The sequence below is a fragment of the Patagioenas fasciata genome, chromosome 5 (genome assembly GCF_037038585.1).
Source record: "Patagioenas fasciata isolate bPatFas1 chromosome 5, bPatFas1.hap1, whole genome shotgun sequence".
In the NCBI taxonomy this organism is placed as follows: domain Eukaryota; kingdom Metazoa; phylum Chordata; class Aves; order Columbiformes; family Columbidae; genus Patagioenas; species Patagioenas fasciata.
In genome coordinates this window covers 66,495,800-66,521,649 of record NC_092524.1, presented here as the reverse complement: position 1 = coordinate 66,521,649, position 25,850 = coordinate 66,495,800, and the positions used below count along the sequence as shown (strand labels likewise).

Genomic DNA, 25,850 nt, shown 5'->3' with positions numbered 1-25,850 from the left:
GAAAGTCTCATCACCGCGTATGATGAATCTCTCTTGTTTGTCACACTTCCGATGTGATGGTCACATTCCTGCTGGACAAGGGGGGAAAAAAAAGACAGAATAAAAACAACCCACAACGGAAGAAAAAGCAGCATGCCACAAAACCCTGAAGACAAATGAGGTGCTGGAAAAACTTGAAGCATCTGCAAGGAATTTCAGGGTTTTTTTTCCAAAACTCTTGCTTGACCCCGTACAGCTTCTTCTTGCCAGCCGGGTGGCAGCGAGGGACAGCAATGTCCCACTGCTGTGTTATTGCCAAGCCTGGCTTTCCCTGAAGAGCCGGTTCTGCCCGGAGAAGCCGTGTCCGCCTGCTTTTTGTCAGCAACGCGGCTCGGGGCGGCCGTGCTGTGATTTTCTCGCCTTCCTCCAGCTCAGCGCTCGCTTTGGAAGTGTTTGTAGTGGTGTCTGAATAACCTAATTTAGAGGCAGGGAGGGTTTTGGCAGGCGGTGGGTGACGTGCCGGGGAGCTGGACGGAGGATGTGGCTCGCCAGGAACGGCGGCTTTTTGGCAGCTTTCGCTGGATATTCGCATGTCAAGCAAACAAGGCTGGAAGGGTCCTGCGGTGAGAACCCTACTCAGGAGTGCTCCATCACCACTGGCTGGTGCTTCTTCACCCAGCCCTGGTTGCCCACCCCAGCCCCGGTCTCCTTCCTGGGGACACCAGTCCCCCAGGGGACAGGAGCAGGGCATCATTGTTCCCTCCCCAGTGTCCTTTTCTGACCGTTCCCACGTCTTCCCCTGCTCCGGTTTCCTCCGACTAAACACCCACCAGCCTTTCCACTCTTTCCATGTGGTGGGACTTGGGGATTTGCAGCTCCCCGGTGTGGACAGGTGGGTGATCCAATGGCCCAGACGATGCAATGAGAGCTTTGGGAGGCACCCAGGGTGCTGCATCCACAAATTTGGGGTGCAGGGATGGGAAGCACCCAAGTTGGTGATACCCCAGTGCTTTTCCTCCGAGGGGGATGTGTTTTCTTTGTTGGGAAGATGCACTGAACATCTTAAACATGCCCAAACGCCCCAATTTAAACTGCGTGATAGAGGCAGAAGCAGCAACTGGCACAGCCCAGCACCTGGCGGGGCTGGTCCTTGTATCCCCTCATCCTGACCGTGATGGTGTCCCCAGGAGAGGGGGGCTTTGAGGGGCTGCTGGGGTGCAAGCTGGGAACGCAGACCCACTCTGAGTCATCGGGTGACCCAGGCAGGAGAAACCCTGGTGATTATTTCCAGCTGTGTTATTGCAGCGCTGCTCATCCGGAGGAGAAAATAGCCCTTGGCCAGCCAGGAAATCTGTCAAAAGCCGTGGGCAGTGGTCGGCTTAGGCCCTCGGGGGGCAGCAGGTCTGGTGCTGTGGCCACGTCCTCCAGCTGCATTTCCGGGAGCTGCCGCTCTGGCCAGAGCCTGCCAAAGGGAGGAAAACAAGGTGAAAAAGCCGGCAGGGCCAGTATTGGAAGGTGTTGGGCAAGGAGGGGACGGTGGAGCAATATTTCCCCAATTGCACAAGCCCCAAAAACCCGGGGCAGGGGCTGGCCCAGGCGTGGGTTGACCGGAACGAGCAAGGAAAGTGGTTTGGACTGGGTGGTGTTTTCAGCACAGCCAGGGACGAGTCATGGGGCGGCTGCTTCACACACTGCCCTGGACAGGGGCTGAGGGGGTGGTGGAGAGAGCAGGGGGGTGTGGAGGGGTTTGGGGGTCCCCTGCACCCCCAGAGTGAGAGCAGGTGGGAATTGGCCCTGCCAGAGGGGAAGGATGGGCTGAATGGGGGGAGAGGGGCTGGGGGGGCAGGGATAGGGGGGCGGGTGGAAGGAAGGAAATAAAAAATAAAGGCGGGAAGGAAGGAGGGAAATAGGGAAGAAGAAGTGAAGGAAAAAAGGAAAAGGAAAAAAGGGAAAGGGTGGGGGAAGGAAGGAAGGAAGGAAGGAAGGAAGGAAGGAAGGAAGGAAGGAAGGAAGGAAGGAAGGGTGAATGACATTAAAAAAAGGAGGGAAAGGAGTAAGGAAAAGGGAAATAGTGGAAAAACGAAGGGAGGGAGGAGAGGAGGGAGAAAGGAAGGAGGGAAAAGTGAATGAGAGAGAAAGAAATGAAGAAAGGAAGGCAGAAAGGATGAAGAGAGGAAGAAAATGAGTCAGAAAAGGAGTGAGCAAGGATGGGAGAGCGGGAAAAGATAAATCAAGGAAGGAAGGGAAAAGGCAAAATGTGGGGAAAGGTGTGAAAAGCTGGGAAAAGGTGGAAAAAGGGAGACAATTGCAGCCAGCTGGTGGGGTGCGGGTGGGTGCAGAGCGGTGCTACGTGGCGGGGGGCTGGTGTGTACCGGGGTGCGTGTGGTTGGGGCGGGGGGATCTCGGGGGGTGTGTGTGTGTGTGTGTGTGTATGTGTGTGCGTGAGCTGCCGTGGGTGCCCGGCCGGGTGCAGCCCCACGGGCGGGCAGCAGGCGGCGGCCGGGCCCGCGGAGCTGCGCGACGGGACTGGGCTGCGCTCCGGCCCCGGCCCCGCCGTCCTCCCCTTCCCCTCCTCGCCGGGCGCTGCCGTGCACCAGGGAAGCGATCCGGCAGAAAATTCCGCTTCCCCCCCGCCTCCCCCCCTTTAAATTGTGGAAATTAAATCCAGCGGCTCCACTCCCTGGGCAGGGACTGACCCCGGCCCTGGGTCAGCAAAGGGATCTTGTTTCTGCTAATCAATATCTTCAGGGTGTGTGTCAGAGGATGGATCAGAGTCTGTTCAGTGGTGCCCAACGACAGGGTGAGGGGCAACGGGCACAGACTGAAGCACAGGAGGCTCCATCTGAACATGAGGAGAAACTTCTTTGCTGGGAGGTGCCAGAGCCTGGCCCAGGCTGCCCAGAGCGGGTGTGGAGTTTCCTTCTCTGAGACATTCAAACCCACCTGGACATGACCCTGTGTGATCTGCTCTGGTGACCCTGCGCTAACAGGTGGGTTGGACTGGGGGATCTCTAGAGGTCCCTTCAACCCCAGCCACTCTGTGATTCTGTGATTTATTTCATTTGGAGACTGACACAGCCACTGCAAAGAGGTGAGGACCATCACCCCTGGGAGCTTCATCCTCTGACACGTGCAGCATCCCGTGTAGCATCGTGTGACAAACCCCTCAGTTGTTGTCTGAGTCTCGTGTTCCCACTCTGCATGGAGCCCCCAGACCAGAGGTGAGACCCCTGTCTGGGTGCATCCATCAAAGCATCCCAAGTGCTGCAGGGAAGGGACCCACATGGGGACAAAAGCACCTAAGAAGCCCAAGCAAAGCAAAACAGCCCTCAGCAGGGTTAGACGTGCTGCAGAGCTGCCCAAACCTCCATAGGGAAATATCCTGGTAGGTTTTGAAACTCACTTTAAGAGGAGATGAATCCTGAAGTGAAAAAGAAAAGAAAAGTTAATTTAAAGCAGCCTGGCTTGCTTTTTTAGGCATGGGAGGCTGGTCAAGCCTACATGTGAGAGTTTACATCTCTCTGAAATTTGGTGGGTCCACAGAGCTCCCCTGCAGATGCACAGCCTGTCCTGAGGAACATGAGAAGGCAAATCCCAAATGTGCTGCCCATGTGTTTCGCTATTTCTCATTGAATTTTAGGCTGGCCCAAGCACTCTGTCCCCATTTAGCTGGATCACTCAGCCCTAAAATCCCTTTTAGCATGAAATGCCCCTGGGTCCGCATCAGTCTTCAATTTAAAGAACAAATCCTATTGCCTCCAGTTGGAGCTGGCCCATCCGCTGCCTGGGGCCGGGGTGACCTCGGCGCTGCTGGGTGCTTCTTTTTTGGTCACTGGTTTGATCACAGCAGTCGGAAGGGACACATTACAGGGGAGAATAACCTCTTCACCCAGTTTGGTGAGAGCTGGAGCCAGGAAAATGTGGCTAAAAGCATATTTGCTCAGAGAGGCTGTCAGGATGAGACAAAGGCAGGAAGGAGATAAATGCAGGGAACGAGGCTAATTGCTGGGATTAGTCACCCCGGAGCATTCGGGTGCTGCAGGGGTCAGGGCTGGAGGCCTGAGGAGGTCAGGCGAGGAGAGATGAGCTGCAGAGAGGTTTTGGGGAGAGTCTTGGACTTGTTAGACCCATAGGAAGAGCTGTTTGGGTGAAGAGCAAGGGGTGACGAGGGCCTGGACCCCAGCTCTGGTGGTGCTCCCTGGACATGCCATGGGGTCCCAGCTCCCCCCAAACTCCCTGCTCACCCCCAGCTGGGGTGGGCAGGTCCCAGGGACACCTAATTCAAACAGCAAATAAAGCCTAATTCTGAAGAGGGCTCTTGATTCAGGGTATAAACACCCAGAGAAGTGTCTCAAAGCTGCATCAGATCCCTGGGATGGGGATGGGGTAGGACCAGATCTGCTGTGGGGAGTGATGGGGAGAGGCAGTCTCTCCCTGATGTGTTTTGTGCTACAGGGAAAAACACTAGAGGGACCTGGAAATGTGCATCAATGGGATGATTTTATCTTTATTCTTAACATCTTCCCTCCCTGCCACCAGTCTGTCACCTCCCTGCTTCCAGCCCCAGCACGTACAGAGGACAAACCCATCCCGGCTGCTCTCCCTGGCAGATGAAACCCCGTCTGCAAGTGAGTTTGCTGGAACCAGGACCAAATAAGGAATTTGTGGCTAACCTTGGGGGAACGGTGTGCAGGAATCAGTCATGTCAGGCGTGCTCACGAGCTCCCTGCGAGCTCTGCGCTGAGCTCCTGGCACGCCAGCAGCACAGGGGCTCGCAGGGCTTGGGATGGCAGCTGTGGTACCAAAACCAGCTTTGCAGCAATATTTAGAGAGAGGAAGGAAGTAGAGTCCCAGAGATTAAAAAAAATATATATACTTTCTTTACCTTTATGCCTTAAAATAATAAAAAGTAATAATAATTATTATTAATAATAAAAATAAATAAAACCTGGAGTAATTCTTTGGGCTGGGGTTCCAGATGCCTCAGGAAGCTTTTCCACATGAGAAGTGTTTCCATTCCACAAGTCTCCAGGTCCCTGGAGTGCTGGGACATCAGAGCTCTGCTACCTTTCAGCTGGGAAGACTCAACCCTTGCCATCTCGCCTTTTAGTGTAGAGGGTTCATTATTTCTCCTCTCCACACACAGAGTTGCTTTCCCACACTTCTGCTTTGTCTGAGTTGCCCAGGGTCAAGTAGTCTTCCTCTCTTTCTATAAAAACCTTGATTTTCCGTATTATGGAACCACCTGTGATCTAACATCCCATCTTCCCAGCTCTCTGTAAGGACAACCCCTCTCATGTTTGGTGCCATGAGCTGAAAGATCTGTGGCTGGGTCATGGATCACAGATGGAGTGTGGTGGTTGGAAATCATCTGCAGGTAGATGAACACCCTCCAGATGCTGCAGGCTGCTTGTCTGGGCCAGAAACCTCAGAATCATAGAATGTAATTAGAATTAGTGTAGCGATTAAACCTTGGGTGTAGGTAGGATCGTGTAATCAAAGAATAGAATCATGGAACAGTTTGTGTTGGAAGGGACCTTCAAAGCTCATCCAGTGCCACCCCTGCCATGAGCAGGGACATCTGCACCAGCTCAGGTTGCTCAGAGCCCCGTCCAGCCTGGCCTGGGATGTCTCCAGGGATGGTTCATCCACCACCTCTCTGCCCAACCTGGGCCAGGCTCTCACCACCCTCAGTGTCAAAAATTTCTTCCTCATGTCCAGCCTGAATCTCCTCTCCTTTAGTTTAAAACCATCACCCCTCATCCTGTCACAACAAGTCCTGCCGTCTGTCCCCATCTTTCTTATAGTCCACTTTTAAATACTGGGCACCACTGGGATCACTGGGTGTTCAGTGGATGCTCTTGCTCCTGGGGGCTGGTGGTCTCCAGACCCACCTGGGCAACATTTGCATCTTCAAGGATGCATCTGAGCAAGTCCTGATGTACCTCCTGGTGCAGACCTGTTGTGGAAGGGTGTCCCTGCATGTGGAAGCAGCGGGACAGGGCGAGAAGGTGACGAGCTGTGAGGTGAAGCTGATTAAAGAAATGAGACCAAAGTCAATGAAAACCGTTCCCAAAAATGGAAATACCAAGAGTTGGGCACTGCACTGGAATCAGCCATTCTGCCACAGCTTCCTCGCTGTCAGCACCCAGCGGGACGTTCCTGGGAAAGGAAAGAGCCACGGGGAAGGCAGTGAGCCCAGCCAGGAGTTATGGTCCCACGAACCATCAGAGGTTGTTCCTGACAGTGTCAAGCTGGGATCACCCCAGCCGGACACCTGTTGGGGGTTCTCAGATGGTTTAAGCTTGGAGCTCAAAACCAAGTCTGCACCCACTTTCTCAAGCAAGTTAGCATCTAATGGGGTCTCTCATTCTCCTCTCTAGTTTTACAGACCCTCAGAGACGCTACTGTCAGATTTGGCTGGAATTATTCCAGGAGTTTCTAGTTATTAAGGATGGGGGGGCGTGGAAACCTGATAGACCTCTCTTTTTCCTTAGGACGTGAGGCCAAACAGCTTGTGCATGCTGACTCAGGGAGCTGTGCACAACCTCTTGCCTGCGAGCATTCTTTCCTACCAGAACCAGAAGGATGTTTGAGGCACTAATTTGTTGCTCTTCCTGCCAAATAGCTCGACCTCGAGCAGAACTGGTTTCCGATGACCAGGAGGAGAAATGCTCTGAGGACATTATTGCGGTGACCCACTTAACCCAGCTGGCAGCTGGACATTGCCTGCTCCTACCCCAGCCCCACACCACCCCTGTTCCTGCCCCACATCCTAAAGTGCTGAACGACTCCCATGCACCCTGCAGCATTTACTTTCTACAGCAGCCTCCAGCCACGCTCCAGTCACCGGGAATCAGTTTCCTTCCCCAGCCATCCCAGGAGAGATGCACATTTCCTGCTGCTTCCCTTATCTCCAGCGGTCGCAGCGGCTCAGCCATCTCAGGGCTGCCAGGGCTTGGGGAAGAGGCTGCTGGGATTTCCTGCCCAAAACAGCAGGATTTGCCTGCCCTTCCTCCTCCTCCTCGCTGGGAGCCTTCAGCAGGGCAGGGGGTTGCTGCCCCCTCCTCAGCAGCCACATCTGGCAGCAACACAGCGGGGGGTTTGCTGGGCAGGGAGTGGTTTGTCCTGGTTTACCCAATTTAGCAAGTGTCCATGGTGATGGGGGCTTCGGGTCAGGCTGGATCCATCCCCAGCCCTGTCCCACAGTGCATCCTCCACCTCCTCCAACTTCAGCACATCTGTTTCTGCACAAAACACCACCAAGTCAATGCCTATTGATTTTTTTTCTTATGCCCAAGCTATGAGAAAGACTAACCCCCCAGCCAAAGGCGCTGCTGACACACATGGAAGAAATTACAGGGATCAGTCCCCACAAGCACCCCCTTTCCCAGCACATGGTGTGAACAAGCACAGTTTGTCTGCATTCCCGTTCCCAGCCTCATTCATATTCTTATCCCTATCCTTGCTCCCATCCTCATTCTCATCCCCATCCCTGTCCTTGTCCCCCTATCCGTCCTCAGACGCATCTCATCCTCATCCCCCTCTCTGTCCTTGTCCCTATCCCCATCCCCATTACCATCCCAACTGCTCCTTTTTTAACTGATTGGTGCCAGTTTTGCAAAGAGAGTGGTAAAATGCATTTTTTAGCATCTTAAAGCTTATGCAAAAAGCCCAGTAGCTGCCCCTTCCTCGTGGCAGAGGGTCCTCAGGGCCTGCAGGGTCCCTTTTGCCTGGGCACAGGGCAGCACTGGCTGGACCTGGTGCAGGAAATTTGCAGGCTTATCAGCTCCTCCCTTGCAAACCCAAGATAATTTACCCTTTAAAATATACATTAGAAGATAAGTGTCTCAATGAAGTGTCTCAGGACAGCAGTCACAGCAGCCTGGAGGTCATCCACCCAAATCTTTCCCTTGCAACAGCAAGACATTTTAAAACTATGACACTTCCACCCCACTGAAGATGGATGGGTTTGTATTTTCAACAGCCCCCAAACATTCCATGGGACAGCAAGGTTGTTCTCACCCCTTTGCCCATCCCCACCTCATTGGTGCCACCAAATGCCACCATTCCCTGCAGAAGGGATATCCTGACTGGGGTCTCACCAGGCAGAGGGACTTCCAGCCCCTTGTGGCGCCTGATTTCCCCAGAAACAGCCCTGGGATTGTCTAAGCTTCAAAAAAAGGTCTCTTTTTTTTGGCACAGGGAACTCCTCGAAGGCTGCAGACTGTGTCCAGCTGGCTTGAACCCTTCTCACAGCCCTAATGGTTTTCCATGGCCAGGCGAGGAGTCTCCCTCCAAGGGCTGGAGCCGGCCAGCTGCCTGCAGCCGAAGCGGGGGCAGCCTGTCCAGATTCGCCCCCCCCCGGGTCACGCTCATTGGGACAGCTCATCCCCAGCCCCGGCACGGGTGGGAGCTGCTTTCCAGGAAGCCAGGGCTGTGGCAGCCCACATGCTGCCCAGGATGAAGGGGACAGGGGCCACAGAGACAAATCCCCACCAGCGCAACAGGGATGGCGCGGATGGCATCCAGCTGCTTCCCCTGGGAGGATTCCTACCAGGAATGCCATGAATGTGTCCCTGATTTATTTCTCTCACCAGTCTAGAGGGTTTGACACTTCTCTCCTTGTTATCTGGCATTCCTTGGGCATGTATACGTTTTGGGACAGATGTGATATTAACAATGGCCTGGGGCCAGGGAAGCAGGAAGCTCTCCAAGAAGATGGAGCCAAACTGTTGACTGTAATGGATTTCCAGGAGCGCTCAGTGAGTCCAGCTGCCTGGATTTGGGGTTGTCCTTTCCTCCACCGTTGCAGGTCCCCCAGTTCAACACACCAAATTCAAAGCCAGGGAACTCCCCCAGCTGCCTGTCCTTGAAGTGTTGACCCCTCCAGACCTCTCTGAGTGGAGACGATGATGTAAGATGAGTCTGAGAAACGATAAACAGCGGTGACCCCGTGCCCAGGCCATCGCGTGTGGGGACCCCACGGGAGACGCATGGGGACCCCGTGACCTCTGCTCGCTGACAACTTCCCAGTTGAGCTGCACGACAGATTTTGGCACTGTGGCTCCTCAGTTTTCAGTCAGTCCCCCTGCAACTCCCCGGTCCCCTGTGGATAAGGAGTCACGTTTCTGTGCGGCTCCAAGGGAGCGGGATCCGCGGGGAGGGAGCGGGGAGCGGCCACGGCCTCTCGCCCACGCCCCGGCCCCGGCCCCTCGCCCGCGCTCCGGCCCCGGTTGGCTGCGGGCCCAGCTCCGGCGGTGTTATAGCGGGGGGAGGTTAATAGGGGTCCCGGGGAGCGGGGGGGCACGAAGTGGGGAATCCCCGCTCTCCCCTCCGCAGCATCGCTGATAACCCACCCCCCGGGATGCAACCGGGGTACCCAGCCCGAGGAGGGGGGTGGGCGGCGAGGCCGAGGAGGGGGGTCTTACAGCCCGGGGCGGATTTTGGGATACGACCCGATTGGTTGGGACTGGGGCTGAGGGATCCAATAGCGGAGCGGCCGCGGGTTGATCCCGCCCCACTAGCGGCGCACCCCATCTCGTCCCGCCGGCTCCGGGTCCCTCCGCCGGGTCCCGGCCGTCCCGTCGGTCCGCTCAGCTTCTCCGCTCCGTTTCGCCCCACCGGGTCCACTCGGTGCCGGTGCGGGGAGGAGCCCTCGTGTGCTGGCGGGATGCGGGGGGTGGTGACGGTCCTGGCGGCGGTGCTGGTGGTGGGGACAGCGGTGGGGACAGCCCTGCCCCGCCCGGGGCTGCTGCCGTACGGGCCGGCCCGCGGGGATGCCCGGCTGCGGCCCGGGGACGACGAGAGCTCGCCCGGGGTGTCGCTGAGTCGAGCCCTGCGCCTCTACGGCCACGCCGCCCGCCGCCTCTACGTGAGTCCCGGCTGGTCCCGGCCCTCCTGCCCTCCTCCCCCCGGCCCCCCACTCCTCCTTTCAGCCCCCCTTCTTCCTCTCCAGCACTCCCTTCTGTCCCTCCACCTTCCCATCCCTCCTTGTTTCTCCATCTTCCCACCTTCTTCTCTCCACCCCTCTGCCCCACCATCCCTCCCCCTTCCATCTTTTCCCCCTCTCCATCTTTCTTTCCCTCACCCTCTTTCTCCCCAGCCATTCCCCTTGGCACCCCTCTCCACTTATTCCTTCTCCCTGTCCCTACGTCTGTGTTTTTGCTGCCTTCACCCCTGCACCACCACACGTCTTTTCTCTATTCCTCCCTTTTCTCCATCCATTCCCCCCTCCACACCACTCCCGCTGTCTCCTGCCCAGTCTCTCTGGCTGTGGAGGAACAAGAGGGCCTTCTCCTTCGCAGCTGTTCCCCATGAGCAGCAGCTGCAGCTGGGATGGCCTCAGAGCTGCAGCTCTCTGGGGGATGGAGAAACCCGAGGTCTTTGTTTTCTCCATGGCCGGACAGGGCCATGTGGTCTCAAGGCTCTCAACCCTGTGCCCCAGAGTGGGGACATACTGGGGGACCCATGGCAGAGGCACCTCTGCAACTCCTGAGCACCTTGTGCCACTCTCCCTGCAGGTGGGGACCAACGGGGTCATCTCCACCCAGGATTTCCCCAGGGAGACGCAGTATGTGGATGACGATTTCCCCACGGACTTCCCTGTCATCGCTCCCTTCCTGGCCGACCTTGACACCTCCGGTGACAGAGGGAACATCTACTATCGGCAAGATGACTCTCCAGACGTGTTGCACCAGGCTGCAGGCTACATCCAGGCTGGGTTCCCCCACATCGCTGGCTCCTTCATGCCCACCAATGCATTCATCGCAACCTGGGAGGACGTGGGTGCCTACCAGGAGCTCTCGCGAGACACCAAGCCCTCCCAGAAGGTGAGGCTGATGGGCTGAAGTTGGACGCACATCTTACATGTTATGGGAGGATGATTCTTCCTTGTGTAGCACCCAAAATGTTCAGTCTCTTCTTTCTGGGCAGCTGGATGTTGGGCCCAGCACTGGGTGAGCACCAAGAGAGATGTGGAGCTTCTCTCTGCTCAGAGCTGCAGCGGTGGTGGGTCTGTTGGCTTTGCTGGTGGGCAGAAGAGGTTTAAAGGTTGCCTTCAACTCCATGGTTGGAGGTGTTCAAGGTGTTCCCTGCTTTTCAGGCAAAGCTTTATGGTGCTGGTGCCTCTGGATTTGCAGGGCAGGGTTGGGAGGAGCTGGGGGAAGCTGTAGCCCGGGTCACCCATCGTGTCCCAAACCTTTTGCTGGTGGCTTGGAGCTGGTCCTTCCTTCTGATTAATGCTGCTGGCGAGGAACCAGCTTCAGAGTTTCCACTGTGGGCTGCTTTTTTAATCTGGAAAACAAGCTCGTAGGTGGTCCATCGGTTTGGGGAGGTGACCTGAGGCTGATAAGGCTCCTGCGTGGGTGCGTGCTGCTGGACCTTTCCCCGAAAACGCTGGATCTGCTGCAGGAGCACGTCACATTGAGCTGATGACGTGCCAAGGAGGTGACGGTGACGCTCTGCGAGCAGGACAGGCCTTCTTGAAATGAGCTGAACGTGAAGAGCTGCAAGAGGAAAACTCTGGTGATGAGCACCCAGGGCCATGCGATGGGCGATGGGCTCTTGCTGCGGTGGGGTGGGCTGAACCCAAAGTCCATCAGCAGCCAACAGGTCCCCGTGGGTCACCAGGAGCTGTCTCCACTGGCTGTCCCCTGGCTCTGGGGCCCTTTGGTGGCGGGTTGCTGAGAGGGAAGCCAAGCAGGGGAAGAAACGGAGGTTTGGAAGGAAACAACGCACATTTTTTCCTCTAATTTAAAACTTGAGAAAGCAGCTGAAGAGATGCCATCGGGGGCCTCACAGTGACCTCGCACTCACCAAAAAAAACACAGCTCCTCGTCTCTTCCCAATTGTGTGGGGTTTTTTTTTTTCCTCTTTGAGAAGTTGGATGGGGTTTTAAAATGAAACCAGTCTCGCTTGGAGATGAGCAGCTCCGGGGAAAGCTTCGTTCAGGACGCACCGAAATGCAGTTTGTGCCTGTGCTTTGCTGAGCTCCCTCTTAGCCAAAACTGCTACAAATCTCCCCAAATGCAACTTTTTTCTTACCAAATATGCCATTTATTGAAATGCTGCCTTCCAGCTGCTCAGAACCAGGACTGACCTCGAAGCCTTTACTCCTCGGTTTGGAAAGTCGTGATTTATCCTTTTTGAGCCACAAAAGCAGAAACCGGGGTTAAGATTTAGGGGAGTTAAGACACTCCCTGATCCCCAGCCTTGGGGGTCCTGCTGCTGGCAGCACCTTGTCCCCTCCAGCTCCTTGGGGACACGTGGCTCATCCCTGCAGTGACACTTCCCGGGGCTGCAGAGGGGGACGAGAGCTGACGCCGCTTCTGCGGGAGGAAAAAATGCCCTTTTGGGCTGGAATTTGCCCTTTGCAGCTCTGTGCTGGGAGCAGCCGACTGCGAGGCAGGGGCTGCCCACCCCCCGTGGTGTCCCGCGGTGCCAGCACATCGGTGTCACCCACCGGGTCCCCCCCGTGCCACCCACCACAGGGAAGAATGAATCCTGCAGCTGCTGCCACAATTTGGCTGCGTGGGGGTGGAATTCAACCCCCTGGGGCCGGGGAGTTATCCCCCCCTGGCTTTTTGGCTGCCTTTGCACGGGTCTCTGAATGCCCAAGTGTGTGACACACACAACAAGGCTCTTTATATCCTGCTGGGCCACTGGGAAACCCTGTGATGCCCTAGGGGCCCTTCACCCCAAAACTGGGGCTGGTGCTGCAGGGACAGGCAGGGCTGGGCTGAGGGGAGCCCCCACCCCTCCTACTCACTGCTCTGGGGCTGAAACTGGGAATTTAATGATTTTTCCTTTGCTTGTTGCTGGCAGTTCCTGGGGAAGAGCTGCTGCTTTGTGCTTATTTGTATTTTCTTTTTTTAATTTATTGGTCCAGCAGGACATATGCAGGGTGGGGGAGGCCAGCCCGAATGCTGCACATGTTGGTTTCTCTGCATTTGGGTTGACTGTGATGTGTGTGTGGATCTCATAAGGGTTGTGCTCACCCATCCGTGGGTTCTTGCTGTGGTCCTGTTCCCCAGTGCAGGGCTGGCACGTCCCCAGGGCTGGCACGTCAAGCGGCCAGCGTGCCTATAGTGGGATGTATGGGTGTGGGGAAGGCGAGAGCACGTGCATGTTTTTTCCTGAGGAAACCAAGCTAAAATTGTTCTCGGGGGAAGCAGGGGGGTGTGGGTTTTCCTCCTGTGCTGCTGGGATGGAGGGAGGCTGGTGGTGGCAGGAGGGGATCGGGAGCGACCCGATGGATGGGATATACAGTCAGGGATGCTCCTGGGCATGGTGCAGGGCTGTCACGTCCCTGTGTGACAGCTCCAAAGGACACCCCTACACCAGTGCAGCTGAGAGGGGGTGGCAGGGCTGTGTTGTGGGCTCCTGTGGAGGATGCTGAGCATCTTCCCAGCATGTTGCACTGGGGTTTGGACATGCACAAGCAGCTCCTGCTCCTCCCCAGGAGGTATCTGCAGGCTGATCATAGAATCACAGAATGGTTTGGGTTGGAAAGACATTCCAAGCTCATCCAGTGCCACCCCTGCCATGAGCAGGGACATCTTCACCAGCTCAGGTTGCTCAGAGCCCCATCCAGCCTGGCCTGGGATGTCTCCAGGGATGGGGAACCTACCACCTCTCTGGCCAACCTGGGCCAGGCTCTCACCACTCTCAATGTCAAACATTTCTACCTCGAGTCTGGCCTGAATATCCTTTCCTTTAGTTTGAAGCCATCACCCCTTGTCCTATAAAAGCCTGTCCCCATCTTTCTTACAGGCCACTTTTAAGCACAGGAAGGCCACAGTAAGGTCTCCCTGGAGCTTCTCTTCTGCAGCTGAACCCCCCAGCTCTCTCAGCCTGTCCTCCCAGCAGAGCTGTTCCAGCCTCAGATCATTGCTGTGGCTCCTCTGGGCCCTCTCCAGCAGGTCCATGTCTGTCCTGTGCTGAGGACCCAGAGCTGGACAGATGGAGGGTTGTTTTGGGGTGCTTGCATGCACTGTTTGGGTGTTTGGGGAGCTGGCTGTCACATCTCTAGTCCCCTTCCCTGTCTCCTCTGCTGAGGTCCTGCCCCTCCATGATATCTGTCTGTTCCTGTTCTCCCTTTGGCAGCTCAACACCTTCCAGGCGGTTATAGCTTACGATGATGAGGACACCTACGCCATCTTCCTCTACCCCAAAGGTGGCCTTCAGTTCCTGGGGACACGGCCCAAGGAGTCCTACAATGTCCAGCTGGAGCTGCCGGCCAGGGTGGGCTTCAGCTGGGGGGACGGTGATGACCCGAAGAGGGACGGGCTCTTCCACAGCCTGGCCAGCAGCGAGCGGGCACTGAGGCTCCTGGAGCGGTGCGTGGGGCTGAGGGGTTGGCAGGAGAGCAGGGTCACCTTCCCCCAGCCCTGGAGCCTTTGAAGGTTTGGGAGAAGGAGGGGAGTGAGCTGAGGGTGATGGGCTGTGTTGAGGGGCTTGGCCCTATGTGCACAGGAGCTTTTTGGGGTGCTGGGAGGGGTTCTGTGGAGCGAGGTAGGTACCTTTGGGGTGAGTTTCCCATCATGGCTGTGATGATGAGGGATTTGGTCTCATCTTCCAAGTAACAAGTGGTAGGATGGGAGGAAATAGCTTTAAATTGTGCTGGGGAGGTTGAGGTTGGATCATGGAAACAATTTCTTCCCATCAAGGGCTGTTGGGCATTGGAACAGGCTGCCCAGGGCAGTGGTGGAGTCACCATCCCTGGAGGGGTTGAACAGATGCGGAGATGAGATTCTTGGGATCATGGGTTAGTGCTAGGGTTGGGTTAACAGTTGGACTCGATGACCTTGAGGGTCTTTTCCAACCAAAATGATTCTATGCATGTGCATGTGTGTTGCTGTCTTGCAGGGAGAGTAACACGGGGGTACCCGGCGTGTGGGTCTTCCACGTGGGCAGTGTGTCCCCCCTGGAGCACGTGGAGCCGGGGGGCGGCAGGGGAGCCAGCCCTGGGGTGCCACAGAGCCCCGAACCTCATGTCCCCGGCACCGCTGGCTACACCCACGCACTCTACAGCCATGCGGACCACGTGGCCACAAATCTACCAGTGCGACACGGCTCGGCGGCCATGTCACCACATCCCGATCACAGATCCCATGCCCCCACGCTGCTGGGCATCGTCCCCAAGGGGCTGCCTGTGTCCCCATCGGGGCAGGAGCGGAGCCGCCGGCTGCACCTTGATGGGGACATTGGCACCCAGCAGAGCTACTCTCTGAACCCCTCTTCTTACAGCTCCGGGCATCACGGCGTTGGCGTGGAGGAAGATGTTCATTTTAACCCTGATGGTGAGTGGCTGTAGCCCCTCTGATGATTGAATGGGGATGTCTCATGGTGGGTGGCTTCTTAAGAAAGGTCTTTTTGCTGCAATCTCATCACTTCCCTAGACATGAGGAAGAAATTCTTTCCTCTGAGGGTGGTGAGAGCCTGGCCCAGGTTGGCCAGAGAGGTGGTGGCTGAACCATCCCTGGAGACATCCCAGGCCAGGCTGGACGGGGCTCTGAGCAACCTGAGCTGGTGCAGATGTCCCTGCTCATGGCAGGGGTGGCACTGGATGAGCTTTGAAGGTCCCTTCCAACCCAAACTATTCTATGATTCCAGAGCAGCCAGGGCTGGAGCAAGCGTGGGCTGACAAGGCTCCAGCCAAACTTTCGCCTCTCCAGATTCTCCCAGCCAAATCCTGCTGCCAAGGGGCTGCTGGGGCCATATGTCCCTGCTGGCAGGTTTGCCACTGCTCTGCCCCGTGTCACAAGGAGGGAAGCTCAGGAGATGGGAAGCTCAGGAGATAGGTCCTGGCATGGGGCCCTGCCGACCCTCCATCACCAAACTGGCTGTGAAGTCACCATGGCACGTACCCTGGGGAGCAAAACTCCATCCCCAGATGGCTGTCTCCCAAAAATATGCAGGAACTCAACCTCTCGCCCTCTGTCAAGGCTGAAATCAGGCAACAGGTTCAAAACTCTCAGCCTCCCCTGTGCATCCTGGGTGGGTTATCTGGGAACCGCTGCTGCTGGCTTTCATGTCTTCCTGATGGTGTTTTGGAGGTTGAGGAGACAGGTGACCCGACCACGAGAGGTTGGTTTGTCTCTGTGTCCTCAACCCTCTCCCCTCCTTATCCCCAGTGTTCACCTACAGCGCGGCCAGCAAGGAGACATGTGCGCGGCACCATGGGCGCTGCTCCCCGCATGCCTTCTGCACCGACTATGCCACCGGTGTCTGCTGTCACTGCCGGGCCACCTACTATGGCAATGGGCGACAGTGCCTGCCCGAGGGTACGTGGGGTGGGTGGCAGGGACGGGGACCCGGTGATGGGGTGACCATTGCCATGGGTGTCCATCTCCCTGCCCAGGAGCTGTGCATCGCCTCAACGGGAAGGTGAGTGGGAGCCTGATGGTGGGACGGATGTCCGTCAACTTCCAGGATGTCGATCTTCATGCCTACATTGTGGGGAGTGATGGCCGAGCCTACACGGCCATCAGCGGGGTGCCCCAACCTGCTGGCCGGGCGCTCCTGCCCCTCCTGCCTCTCGGCGGCCTCTTCGCTTGGCTCTTTGCACTGGAGGACCCTGGCGCTGAGAATGGCTTCAGCATCACTGGTGAGCACAGGGGACCTGGGATGTGTCACAGAGCCCCATGCCTCCAAGGGACACAGCTCCTGGTGGAGTGGCCTGGCTCCATGGAGAGCTTATTGTGGGACTTCCATACTCAAAAGGGGCCGATAAGAAAGATGGGGACAGACTTTTTAGCAGGGCCTCTTGCGATAGGACAAAAGGTGATGGTTTTAAACTAAAGGAGGGAGATTCAGGCTGGACATGAGGAAGGAATTGCTGGCCCTGAGGGTGGTGAGAGCCTGGCCCAGGTTGGCCAGAGAGGTGGTGGCTGAACCATCCCTGGAGACATCCCAGGCCAGGCTGGACGGGGCTCTGAGCAACCTGAGCTGGTGAAGATGTCCCTGCTCATGGCAGGGGTGGCACTGGATGAGCTTTGAGGGTCCCTTCCCACCCAAACTGTTCTGTGATTCTATGATGTGTGGCTTGGGGTGGGTGACGAGGGGTGAGGGTGGGCACTCGGGACAGCCCCACGGCTCCTCCGATCCCCTCCCCAGGCTCAGCTGGTTATCACTTCCCTGCCACCCTCGTTGGTGTGCCAGGGGAGCAGGGAAGGATGCTTTGGGGATGTATTCCTTAAAAATCCTACAACAAAATGCTACTTGTTCCCTTTTCCTGCCCAGGTGCTGAATTCACCCAGAGCCTGGAGGTGACCTTCTCTCCTGGGGGGGAGACGGTCCACGTCACTCAGACAGCCGAGGGCCTGGGGCCAGACAATTATTTAAGCCTGAAGACACACATCCAGGGCCAGGTGCCGTTTCTCCCAGAGAATGTCACTGTCCACATCACTCCCTACAAGGAGCTCTACCACTACTCCAGCTCAGGTAGGAGCCCGTGCTCAGCCCATCCATGTGTGTCCAAACCCACCCCATCCCCACCATGCTTCCCAAAGTGACAGACATCAATGCTGAAGCTCCTTCTCCCCGATCTGGGTTTTTGTTTTCCTTGCTGTCTGGCAGTCGTGACATCCTCTGCACAGCGGGAGTACGTCCTGGCCGCGGGGACGGCCAACCAGACCTTGTCCTACCGCCTGCGCCAGAACATCACCTTCTCCGGCTGCCCGCACACCCGCCTGCCCGCCTGGCAGCGGCTCAGCGTGGCCCGAGCCTTCGCCCTCTACGACGGCCACGAGCACGTCCTGCGCTACGCCCTGGCCGCCCGCATCGGCTCCGCACCAGGTGAGCTCCAGCACCCGCCCCGGGGTGCTCACTCCCACCCAGCACCCACCCCAGGGTACCAGCCCTCACCAGGTGATGCTGCTGTCCCGTGCCTGCTCCCAAAGTGGCAGCCTGCTTGCTTTACCCAAAACCAGCCAAAATAAGTTTTGTTTTGGTTGTTTTTCCCAACTGAAGCATTCCTGGCATGGAGGTGGGGACTGCGGTGGCACTGGGTGACACAACCACACGTCCCTGCGTGGGATGTGGCTGCTGTGATGCAGTGGTGATGCCTATGGCAGATAGAAATGGGAATGGTCGTTCCCTCCTCCCTGTGTCTCCCAGGCCTTTCCCCCCTGGTAACACCCACCTTTGCCCACAGATGATGCCGAGAACCCCCTGGTGAACCCATGCCACGATGGCACGCACAGATGCGAGGCACCGGCGCGCTGCCAGCCTGGCACAGGGATGGAGTACACATGCGAGTGTGCGGCTGGGTACCGCAGAGATGGACGGGGCTGTCGAGGTGAGTGGGGGCTGCAGGTGGGTGCAGGGGGGTGGCTGGTGCACCCTGTCCCCTGTGGGACACCAGGGTGGCCACTGGGACGTGCCACGGCATCACAGCACCTGCCGTCTCAAGAGGTCCCAGAGCTGCACCAAGGAGATATGGATGAATCGTGGGGGGAAACTAAGGTGGGGGGTTGAGGAGGTGCTGCAGGAGCATTGTGGGGATGGAGGGGGTGGCAGATGTGAGATGGGCAGCTTGGGATAGGACATCGCCCCTGCAAGGCTGGGAGCAGTCAGAGCCCAAAAATGGGATTGTCCCCTGGTGTCCCCCTCTTCTTCTAGATGTGGATGAGTGTGCGGAGGGCCTGAGCCAGTGCGGCCCCTTCACCATCTGCCTGAATGCACCGGGCAGCTACCGGTGCGAGTGCCGCAGCGGGTACCAGCCGGCAGGGGACGGGCAGGCGTGTGTGCGTAAGTGCCAGCCCCAAATTTAGGGGTCCCCCCACCACTGTGCCCCATGGCCCAGCCATCCCCTCACCTGCCCTGTCCCCACAGCCCTGGTGCCGGCGACCGACCCCTGTGAGGACGGGAGCCACCCTTGCGCTCCACCGGACCGGGCACGCTGCTTGTCCCACACCGGGGGACACCCCACCTGCGAGTGCCTCCCTGGGTACGCCGGCGACGGCATCGACTGCTCCGGTATGGAGACACGGGAGGGATTGCTGGGTGATGCCAGGCTGTCCTGTCCTGGCTGATTCCTCTCCTCTTTACGCACAGATGTGGACGAGTGTGCCGTAAACCCATGTCACCCAGCTGCCACCTGCTACAACACACCAGGCTCCTTCTCCTGCCAGTGCCCACCTGGCTATGAGGGCGATGGCTTCCAGTGTGCGCATGGTAAGGCTGCTCAGCTCCCTCCCGAGCCACCCCTGTCCCTGTGGCTGGCTGTGTTCTCACCGTGCTGTTGCTTTGGCCATCCCACCAGCAGCAGGGAGCACGCAGCGGCTGTCACCGTGCCAGCACGAGCAGCTGTACCCGCGGGAGGTGCCATCAGGACCCTCACTCGTGGGTGACAGACACATGCCCCAGTGTGATGAGGAGGGCGGGTACCGGCCCCTGCAGTGTCACAGCAGCACTGGGTACTGCTGGTGTGTGGATACTGAGGGGCAGGAGATTGCGGGGACACGGACGGCGCCGGGCAGCACGCCGCCGCGCTGCGGGAACCCAGGTCAGTGCCACCCGCTGCGCTTGAGAGGACAGGGGAGGCTGGTCAGGTCCTTGGGCATCTCCTTGGCATCTTGATGGGGTCAGTGGGCACCCAGGAGATGCCTTGGCTGGCTGGGCGGGTCGTGCTGGGTGGCAGAGGGTGTTGAGGGGCTGCTGGAGCAGGCAGAGCTCTGCCCATCCCGCATGGCTGTGGCGAGCATGGGGGACCCAACCACCCGACCCAGGACTTGTCTGCCATGGCCTGAGTGCAGGGTGCTGCCAAATGGGTGTTTGGGCATCTCAGGGGGCTCCTGGATCTTTAGGGCACCATGGTCTGTGGGGTTATAGTGGCAGTGAGCACAGAGGGGGCGGCCACAGGATGCTAAGGGGGCTGGAGAGGGGCAGCCCCAGCCCAAGTGGGGAGGCCAAACTGTGCTGGCAGAGCATCACCCAGCACCTGCAGCCTTGGGTGAAGTGAGGACAGATCTGGGTGCCAAGCAGGTCTGGGGGAGCTGTGTGGCACCCCCTGAGCCCAGGGTGGGGGTGTTTGCTGCCGGCAGAGTCCACCCAGCGGCTGACCCCCTGCCAACACGAGCGGCTGTACCCACGGGGGGTGCCACCGGGACCCTCGCCCGTGGGGGATAGGCATGTGCCCCAGTGCGATGAGGATGGTGGGTACCGGCCCCTGCAGTGTCACAGCAGCACCGGGCACTGCTGGTGTGTGGACGCCGCGGGGCAGGAGATCGCGGGGACACGGACGGCGCCGGGCAGCACGCCACCGAGCTGCGGGAACCCAGGTCAGTGCCCGTCCCCTCCCTGCAGCACCCCAGCATCCTTGGCAAGGAGAGGGGGACCCAGGGCTCTGGCAAAGCCCTGAGTCCCCCCCAGGCTTGCACATGGAGTGACTGTCACCTTCCCTGTGCCAGAGCCCACGGAGCGGCCCCGCAGCATGTGCGAGCGCTGGCGGCAGAGCTTGCTGGAGCACTATGGGGGCAGCCCCCGTCGTGACCAGTACGTGCCACAGTGCGAGGCGGGGGGGGAGTTCACCCCGCTGCAGTGCCATGGGGACAGCGGGTACTGCTGGTGCGTGGATGAGAGCGGCAGGGAGATCCCGGGGACGCGCTCGGAGCCTGGCAGCACCCCCCCGTGTAAGAGCTTGGGTTCCCAAGTGTGACCCCTCTCCTCATCCCCAGCATCTGGCATAGCATGGGTGCCTGGCACTGCACCCTGCTCCTGATCTGAGACCTGATGCTCCCTGAGCATTGTATCTCTCCCTGTTCCCCCTCAATTTATGTGCCAGGTCTCCCTAGCGTCGCGCCACCCAGCGTCCGCCCGTCACCCCGGCCCGATGTGTCACCACCAGCCACGGGGACATTTCTGCTCTACGCTCAGGGACAGCAAATCGGTTACCTCCCGCTGAATGGCACGCGGCTGCAGAAGGAGGCGGCGAAGACCCTACTGTCCCTGCATGTACAGTATCTCCTGCACCAGGACCACAGAGATTAGGGACAGGCTGATGCTGCAGCTCTGCAGTTTGCATCTCCCTGGACCCCTCTTATCTGAGCTAGGGTGGTTTCATGATCACAGAATCATAGACTCATGTAATCATAGAATAGTTTGGGTTGGAAGGGACCTTCAAAGCTCATCCAGTGCCACCGCTGCCATGAGCAGGGACATCTTCACCAGCTCAGGTTGCTCAGAGCCCCGTCCAGCCTGGTCTGGGATGTCTCCAGGGATGGTTCAGCCACCACCTCTCTGGCCAACCTGGGCCAGGCTCTCACCACACTCAGGGCCAACAATTTCTTCCTCATGTCTGGCCTGAATGTCCCTTCCTTCAGTTTAAAACCATCATCCCTTGTCCTATGGCAACAGGCCCTGCTGAAAAGTCCATCACTTCTTGAAGGTTGATGTTGGATTTTGGGGACATTGGAGGATGGAGGAGGAGGAGGAGCAGGTCACATCCTGCCAAGGGCAGGAGCTCAGGTGCTGGTGGAGCTCCCTGGCCCTCAGTTGTGGTCCCCAAGCTGCAAGTCTCTACAGCAAAACTTGTCTTTTCCATCCCTCGGACTCCTCTTGGAGCCTCATGTGCACCTCCAGCCAGGCCGGAGCGAGGGAGAGGAACGCTGAGAGCTGGACCATGACCCTCCCTGCACCCCGGGGAACTGGAACACCTTTTCAAGTCTTTCCTTTCCCCCTCCTGAAGGTCATTCCTCAGGCTGGGTTCACTGTTGGAGCAAGTATCTCCATGAGCCGAGGGGGTTTCAAACCCATCTGGATGTGGGTGTGTGCCTGCGACAGCTGGGCTGAAAACCTTGGCAGCAGGCTTCAGCTGGGGATGTGAAGGAGGAGCCCATCGGTGTTGGGTTTCGTTGGGGAAAAGGGATTTGAGCATCATTGCTGCATCTTGCAGAGTGCAGCGGTGGGATAAAGGTGCTTCTGAGGCTCTTGGCTGTGACTCAGGTGGGATTTCACCCCGTGTCCCTCTCCAAACCCCGCAGGGCTCCATTGTGGTGGGAATCGGCTACGACTGCCGGGAGAAGATCATTTACTGGACTGATGTGGCTGGGCGGACCATAAGCCGGGCGAGCCTGGAGCCAGGGGCTGAGCCAGAGACGGTCATCAGCTCAGGTGTGTGCCCATCACCAGTGACATCTCCTCAAAGCCGTATAGAGTCATAGAATAGAATCACAGAATCACTTTGGTTGAAAGAGACCCTCAAAATCATGGAGTCAAACCATAACCTAACTGTCGCTAACCCATGTCCCTAAGAACCTCATCTCTGCATCTTTTAAACTCCTCCAGGGATGGTGACTCCACCACTGCCCTGGGCAGCCTGGATATCAACAGCTCCACACCAGTTTGTGCCCATCACAGCTCTGGGCCTCTCCTGCTTTGGAGTTCTGCATCCCTTGGCTTTGGGTCAGGGCCCTGAGACAGAGCCAGGAGCCACATGTCCCTAAACCGCTGACTGTGTCCATCCCTTTGGCAGGGCTCATCAGCCCTGAGGGGCTGGCCGTGGACCACCTGCGCCGAGCCATCTTCTGGACCGACAGCGGCCTGGATAAGATTGAGAGAGCCCGGCTGGACGGTTCTGAGCGACAGGTCCTCTTTGACACGGAGCTTGTCAACCCTCGGGCCATCGCCGTGGACCCCGTCCGAGGGTGAGCAGCAGCATTTTGGGAGGGATTTGCACGCTGGGCTTTGCAAGGTGCAAGAGTTGGAGATGTGCAGTGGTGCCAAAGCCTCATCCTGACCCTGGGAGCAGCTCTCCTACGCTGCACAACCCTGTAGGAGGGCTTGGCTTTGTTCCTCATGTCCTCTTTTATTTAATAATTCAGGATTTGGCTAAACCTGCTGTTTCAGTGTCGGGATGCACATTATTTTTTAAAAGCTTTGAAGCACGCCTGGCGTTGGAAAACACAAGCTGTGCCCCTGGGGTGCTGTTGCGATACAAAATGTGCTACTCCTAAGACTCGCCCTCATCTAGGAGCTACAGTTTGGGTCGTAAACATGTTTGACATCATTCTGGTTTTCTTTTAAGAGACTTTTCAAAGCAAATAATAAAGATTAATTTCAGGCACTGTTGAAGGGAAAAACAGACTTCTTGCCTAACAAAGAAAAAGCCGATAATCTCCTACCGCTCCTTACTGTTGTGTGTCCTGTTTGTTCACGATACATTTATTTCCCAAGCAACCTTTACTGGACGGACTGGAATCGCGAAGCACCCAAAATTGAAACTTCTACAGTCAACGGAGCCAACAGGAGGGTCCTGGTGAACAAGGACATTGGGTTGCCCAACGGCCTGACGTTTGACCCCTTCTCCAAGCTGCTCTGTTGGGCAGACGCAGGTAAATTCACTGAGGACGGATCAAACTGTGACACACTGAGCCTCGAGGAGATATAATATCTATGTTTTGTCGTTAGCTGTGGCTACCTGTGGGCTTCTCTGCCCTTCTCCACTGTCCTGCCCCATGGGACTTGGTGTAATGGGGTTGGAGGTATCATGAGCTACTTCTACATCCTGAGGCTGAGAAGCTGTTTCTAAATTTAGCCAATATAAGAAACACATTTGTTGTGTGTTGTTTTGGTTTTGTTTTTTTCCTCCTTTCCTTTCTTTTTTGTTTTTTCCTTTTTTTATATTTTGTGTGTTTCATTTATTTGTTTGTTTTATTTTTTGTGGCCTGGTGACTGTCCTGTGTTTGCAAAGGAACGAAGCACCTGGAGTGCACATTCCCCGATGGCACGGGCCGGCGCGTCATCCAGAACAACCTCAACTACCCCTTCAGCATCATCAGTTACGCCAATCACTTCTACCACACGGACTGGAGACGGTAAGGGAAGAAAAACCCCAAAAGAGCCACGAACCAGCCCCTGGCATCTCTGGGGAGTCAGTTGGAGGGACTTTGAGCCAGAGGGGGGACCCAAACGCTGCCCCCAGCCTGGTCCCTCATCCTGAGCACTCTCTTGGGGCTCCAGTGCCACATTCAGCAACACCCACTTGTCAAGCTCAGTGCAGAACAGTTTAGAAAGAATCCCAGATTCCTGGCAGGGACAGAAATAGTTGTTGTGGGTTGTTTTTTTTTAAATAAAACTTGGCACAAGTTTCTGAATTTGAAGTCAAAGAAAAAACTCTGTCCTCAGCCGTTCCCTCTCCCCCCGCTACCCCCAACACCAGGGACTCGCCTCGGTTCCCGCTCCAGCTGGAGCCTCTCAGAACTTCCATCCCAACTTTGCAGATTAAAACAAACACTTAAGAGTTCACTGCGCTCAGAGGCTCTCGGGGAGATCATCTCTCCCTGGAACGCTGTTTCTGGCTCCGCAGCACCAAACAGAAATGCACTGAATGAGCTGGATGGATGTTTTACAGGGCAAATTCCTTTTCGCTTGTTCTGCAGGTGGTTCAGACCAATCTTTTTTAGCTGCCTCTTTTTTAAAAAAAATGATTTAAGATCATAAGAGGTTCCACTTAAACTTGAGAAGAAACTTGTTCCTGGTGAGTGTGGCAGCGCCTGGCCCAGGCTGCCCAGGGAGGCTGTGGAGTCTCCTTCTGTGCAGCCATTCAAACCCGCCTGGACACCTTCCTGTGGAACCTCAGCTGGGTGTTCCTGCTCCATGGGGGGATTGCACTGGATGAGCTTTCCAGGTCCCTTCCAATCCCTGACATTCTATGATTATTAATGTACTTCTCCCCCTTTGATCTCCAGGGATGGCGTGATAGCTATTGATAAAGAAACCGGCTCCTTTACCGATGAGTATCTTCCTGAGCAGCGATCGCATCTCTACGGAATAACTGCAGTTTATCCCTACTGCCCCGGAGGTAAAACACACCAAACCCCACCTCCTCTCGCTTGCTGGACAGCTGCTATATGTTTGACACACTAAAGATATCCATTTCTCTCTGCAGCAAGGAAATAGTTAACTGCTATTTCCAGAAACAACAATCTTTGCACCCAAAAAAGAACTTCAGACCCAGAAACCTGTCACTGCATATAACTAAAGGGGGAAAAACCCTCCACCAAGGCCAATGAATCGACTGACTTCCCTGCAAAAGATTATCAAGTTGTTTCTTTATTTTTTGAAGTTATACCTCAAGTCTTTACTACTGTATTTTTTTTAAAAAAGTGAAAAACATTGATATAGTACAAAAAAATAATGGTTCTGTGAATCTTAGGCCATTACTCTTGCTTATACAAGCAAATTTAAAATGTAGCATTCTTACTCAAATGTTTTATTTTATTGGAAGAATGGCTTAATTTTGAAGAGTTTAGGCAATCTGGCCACCAGCTCTTTTTATATCCAAAAATAAGTGCCTACGGGGAGCTTTGGCTGCGGTATCTTGCTGGGTCTGATTAATCCACAGCCCTAAGGGCAGAGACAGTGTGTGCTCCAAACTCATGCAGAACAGTTGGGTGATAGGGCAAAGGCATTGAAGTTTGTTATTTTCCAGAGAACAATTCTGTATTTTCACCATTGCCTCAATGCATGTCTTTTAGTATTTATATTAGAAGAATATGCTAGAATTGATCTGTTCATGCTTGTTGGTTCTTCCAAGTGCCTTCATAGACCTACCCAGCGTAGACCAATACATGTTCAGAAATACCATTTATATTTTTAATGCTTCACTTTTTTCTAGGTTACTTCAATAATTGAATAAAATGGTTGTTTTAAGTTTCCCTTTGGATTTAGGGTTTTTAAATGTTTCAAGTTGTAGGGTAGGCTGGGGAGAAGCAGCAAGCGAGCCAGGAGCGAGCTGTTCCTATGGCAGGACTTCAGCAAAAGAGGAATCCGCAGGGCCTTTATGTAACACTCCCTTCCCGACACAAAGCCAAAGACAATGAAAAAGAAGAAGAAAAAATCACATTTGCCAACTCCAAGCTAATCAA

The 25,850-nt window shown here is 56.3% G+C and overlaps 1 protein-coding gene across 1 annotated transcript; it reads left to right on the top strand.

Annotated features, from left to right (window-relative positions):
* The first annotated feature begins 9,506 nt into the window (after positions 1-9,506).
* Positions 9,507-25,640, top strand: NID2 (nidogen 2). Its single transcript, XM_065838034.2, has 22 exons — positions 9,507-9,853; positions 10,503-10,811; positions 14,086-14,318; positions 14,848-15,281; positions 16,116-16,265; positions 16,343-16,588; positions 17,224-17,424; positions 17,560-17,778; positions 18,137-18,280; positions 18,604-18,732; positions 18,817-18,960; positions 19,039-19,158; positions 19,247-19,489; positions 20,028-20,264; positions 20,394-20,615; positions 20,768-20,937; positions 21,966-22,095; positions 22,457-22,628; positions 23,158-23,315; positions 23,675-23,798; positions 24,672-24,784; positions 24,872-25,640. Exons 1-22 carry the CDS (start codon positions 9,653-9,655, stop codon positions 24,880-24,882), a joined length of 4,110 nt encoding a protein of 1,369 aa, XP_065694106.1. The 5' UTR covers positions 9,507-9,652; the 3' UTR covers positions 24,883-25,640.
* The last annotated feature ends 210 nt before the right edge of the window (positions 25,641-25,850 follow it).

Coding starts and splice junctions, on each gene's coding strand:
- NID2 (XM_065838034.2), top strand. CDS start 9,653: ATGCGGGGGGTGGTGACGGTCCTGGCGGCGGTGCTGGTGGTGGGGACA. Junction 16,266..16,342: donor GCGACAGTGCCTGCCCGAGG/GTACGTGGGGTG, acceptor CTCCCTGCCCAG/GAGCTGTGCATCGCCTCAAC. Junction 22,629..23,157: donor GCCGTGGACCCCGTCCGAGG/GTGAGCAGCAGC, acceptor TTATTTCCCAAG/CAACCTTTACTGGACGGACT.